Source organism: Diadema antillarum, unplaced genomic scaffold (assembly GCF_040938485.1).
Source record: "Diadema antillarum isolate AM-2024a unplaced genomic scaffold, OU_Dant_1.0 seq00000028_RagTag, whole genome shotgun sequence".
NCBI classification, from domain to species: domain Eukaryota; kingdom Metazoa; phylum Echinodermata; class Echinoidea; order Diadematoida; family Diadematidae; genus Diadema; species Diadema antillarum.
The window spans coordinates 544,922-548,405 of NW_027271144.1; the positions used below are offsets into that span (position 1 = coordinate 544,922).

The 3,484-nt window shown below is 38.5% G+C and overlaps 1 protein-coding gene across 1 annotated transcript; it reads right to left on the reverse strand.

Annotated features, from left to right (window-relative positions):
* Positions 1-486: 486 nt before the first annotated feature.
* LOC139725226 (transmembrane reductase CYB561D2-like) lies at positions 487-3,484 on the reverse strand. The gene is made up of 3 exons (XM_071636316.1): positions 3,313-3,484; positions 2,329-2,366; positions 487-1,821 (listed from the first exon to the last, which is right to left on the reverse strand). Exons 1-3 carry the CDS (start codon positions 3,482-3,484, stop codon positions 1,303-1,305), a joined length of 729 nt encoding a protein of 242 aa, XP_071492417.1. The 3' UTR covers positions 487-1,302.

Below are 3,484 nucleotides of genomic sequence, written 5' to 3' on the forward strand. Positions count from 1 at the left end.
ACTGTAATACTATGATTTTTAATAAAAATTTCCAACTAAGCATAAACTCTTGAAATCTGAAATCTTGAAATCTGACCTCTGCCAATAGTGGTGACAACTTATTGGACAAAACAAACACTTGCTATCTTCATTTTCTTTGTTTTGTTTGTTTGTTGCCTTTTTTACACCTTTTTGCAAGCACACATAAACTGTAATACTATGATTTCTAATAAAAATTTCCAACTAAGCATAAACTCTTTTAAAACAGTGGAATATGGCAGACAATCCTAAAAACTCAATCATGAAAAGCAATCATTGAACAACAACATACAGTATTTCAGTAGTATGGTTTTCTTTGGGTGTCTACAGTTTCTGCTGTTACATAAATGGCTATAGACAGTTAACCAGGCTTTGCAATCTCACAATTGGGCTGATTTAAGAATACCTTATTATTCAAAGTTCATCAAAGTTATAGAAGCGAATTAATATTTGAAAGAGAAAGCAGGTATTCTTCAACAGTTTGAATTTCAAGGCAAAGCATCAGCACTCACTAATATTGTGAATTTCACTCCATTCAATCTTCTTTGTACAAGTGTAATTCCTAAATCTTATGCAAAGCCACTGCAACAATTGCAAACTGTATGGTGAGAATGGCACATCTTCTTGAGCAGTTTTGGAATCTAAAACAAGGAAAAAAAATTACAGTAGAATAACACATGGCCTCATTTTTAGCAAGTGTGTGTGTTTTTTTTTAAACACATGTAAAATCAAACGTTTGAAGGCCTTTACATTGTACTGACGACATGCTTTAGACCTATGAACAGAATATCTGGTGAGCATACATTGTAGCTCCAATTAATTTGGTTACCCGGTACCATACACATTTACTCTTGCATAATACAGTGTAGACATATTGCAGAAGAGAGGAATTCAGAATGGAGAGCAATAAAACTACAATGTACAAACAATCTCACACTTTGTAAACCTCGCATACATTAACATCTTGCCTAAACTGATATGCCACAACAAAAGCTTGCATGTCTCTATTATTGATGAAAACAAAAGACATATATGCATACTGTAAACTACATGTAGCTTTTGCAGAAGACAATTTAAGCACATCACATGAAGTTCAGTGATTTCTCTTTTAAATCCATCTTTCCTGTGGGTGACTGTCCCTATTTCTTTTCTCCTTTTTTTTTTCATTTCACCACACATTATGGATGCTGAAGCAAGCAGTAAACAAGCATGCATTGGTATGGGATTTGATATGACTATGAACTTGATTGCTTGTTTGTTTTCTTGTACCTTCACTGTGCCTCTTCAGTACTGTGATGATGGCTTTTTCAGGGCTCTTGGCAGGTACTCACTTGTCACCTGGTTGGTGATTACCAACGACATGTACATGAGACAACCTAGCAGGAAGTACCATCCTGCATCACCAGCATTCTTTTGAGTCCAGTTGGAATAGAGCGCCAGGACCATTGTAGCCATGACGAGGAGGAATAGGCACAAGCCGGACGTGGCATGGTACAGCTTAAGGTCAGCAAGTTTCACATACTTGCTGGTGAACTGCGGAAAGAGGTGGAAAGCGCCGCCAATTGACTGCAGACAGATGTAGATAAGCACGACCAGCCCGATGGTCCCGTGCCAAGACTTGAAGTGCGACTTGTCACGTATGATCTTGTTCACGAAGATGATGGTGAAGCCAATCAGAGCACATATGACTGCAGTCGTCATGGTGACCCAATGGTAGCCGACCTTGCCTTTACGATTGACTTTTGGAATGAGTGTACTTTCACGTGAAAAGAACAGGATCCCTTCGACCATCAGAAAGGAAAACTAAATATTGCAATAAAGAAAAGGACATGAAGCAAAACTGTATTTAAGCATCACTTGTAACGACACCATCTTGCTTGCTTACTTTCAAGAAGCTACAACCTTTGACTTCTGCAGAGCAGCGTGGCTCTAAGAAGCAATTCCAGATCACTAGGAGACAGAATTCAACACAGCTCATGTGCATGTTTCATAGGGGCAATAAGTTAGCCCATATATAATTGATAATAACATGTGTGGGAAAGTCATAAAACAGCAAGCATCTACAGCTAATAATTGGGTTGATATGTTTGCTTCGTCTTTTTTTATCAAAGATTTGATATGATCTTAGGATACTTTGTAAATGATCAAAAGTTCAGAAGTACACAATTAAGTACCAGTACAATGAAACACACTACATTGGAGGAAATAATTATGGGAGAGTACAAGACATAGAGAAAGAGAGAAAGTGTTTGTGTGTGAGTGTGCGTTCATGTATCAGCAGTAACTTAAAAAAAATGACTGAATACTCACTGCTACTGACATCATGATGGGGTGCCATGAAAACAGATCTGGAAGTGGTAAAAATGACAAAGGAGTCTCACTGTCAGCATCAATCCCCAATATGTAGGATTAGGAATAGTTAACATATTGGCAATGCATTCTGTTTAATTACATCGAGATTACAATAAAAGCTCTTCAGGTAAAGAAACATAAATTGCAAATAGGGATCACTTTGGGAATTGCAGGGAAATTGGATTTCCCTGCATAACCTGAGAGTGTCAAACAATGTTGGTGTGTGTCTGTTTGTTTGTTGTTTCACTATACAATGTAACTGCGAGTGCGACCACCCTGGACACAAAACGTTCGGATCCCACAATATAACCATGGAAACTATGTGAAGGAGCGCCCCGGCGCGGCCGGGATTAGTTTCACTCTCCACTACACATATGATATACATTGTATGATAGCACATGACATATATATTACATATTCAGAGGACATCTTGTCAATTCAAATGGTGGGAGTTGCACTTCAAATTTTTGTCGAAAACTGAACTGGCAATATAGGCCTACTGTGTATGCACTTTACAAAGAAAAAGTCACTGCTGTTCAATTTTGTGGACAGTAGCACTAACACTAAGTAATTTAATGTAATAGTACAATAATAGCACATATAGACTACCAGGTACCATCATATACACTCATAGCAGAATACAGTCTACAGAGCCTGTCTGTAATTTCTACCCCTCACAGTCCATTCCGATTCCAAATTGAGGTAAATTTATGAATATGATGACTGCGGACCCCGGCCCCCTAGTCAGCTACGAGTAGCTAAGAGTAAAACCTAAATCTTAAATAAAATGTTCACATAAAAATGCATGCATACAGTAAATTTAATACTGCAATGCGCAAATCGCGAACGCAGTTACCACACAACAAATAACACAGTGTATGGGACCACACAATAGTGCTATCTAATCACAGTGACGAGTACATAACAAGACTCTACACTTACTTGTAAATGGCCACGCCAGATACGTTATGTATCCAGTGAAGGCAATGGCAACAAGATGGGAAACCATGCTTAGAGTGTCACAAAGTCTACCCCAGCAACTCCGTTTCCTGTCTAGCATAAGTGGTGTCGAATTGATGCGGGAAGCTGGAGTAGGACTGTCTCTTTCGGCCAT

Bases quoted from the DNA above. Each gene is read 5' to 3' on its own strand.
- LOC139725226 (XM_071636316.1), bottom strand. From the start codon at position 3,484: ATGGCCGAAAGAGACAGTCCTACTCCAGCTTCCCGCATCAATTCGACA. The intron at 2,367-3,312 runs GTAAGTGTAGAG...TACCACTTCCAG, and splicing joins TCTGGCGTGGCCATTTACAA to ATCTGTTTTCATGGCACCCC. The intron at 1,822-2,328 runs GTGAGTATTCAG...TGCAATATTTAG, and splicing joins CCATCATGATGTCAGTAGCA to TTTTCCTTTCTGATGGTCGA.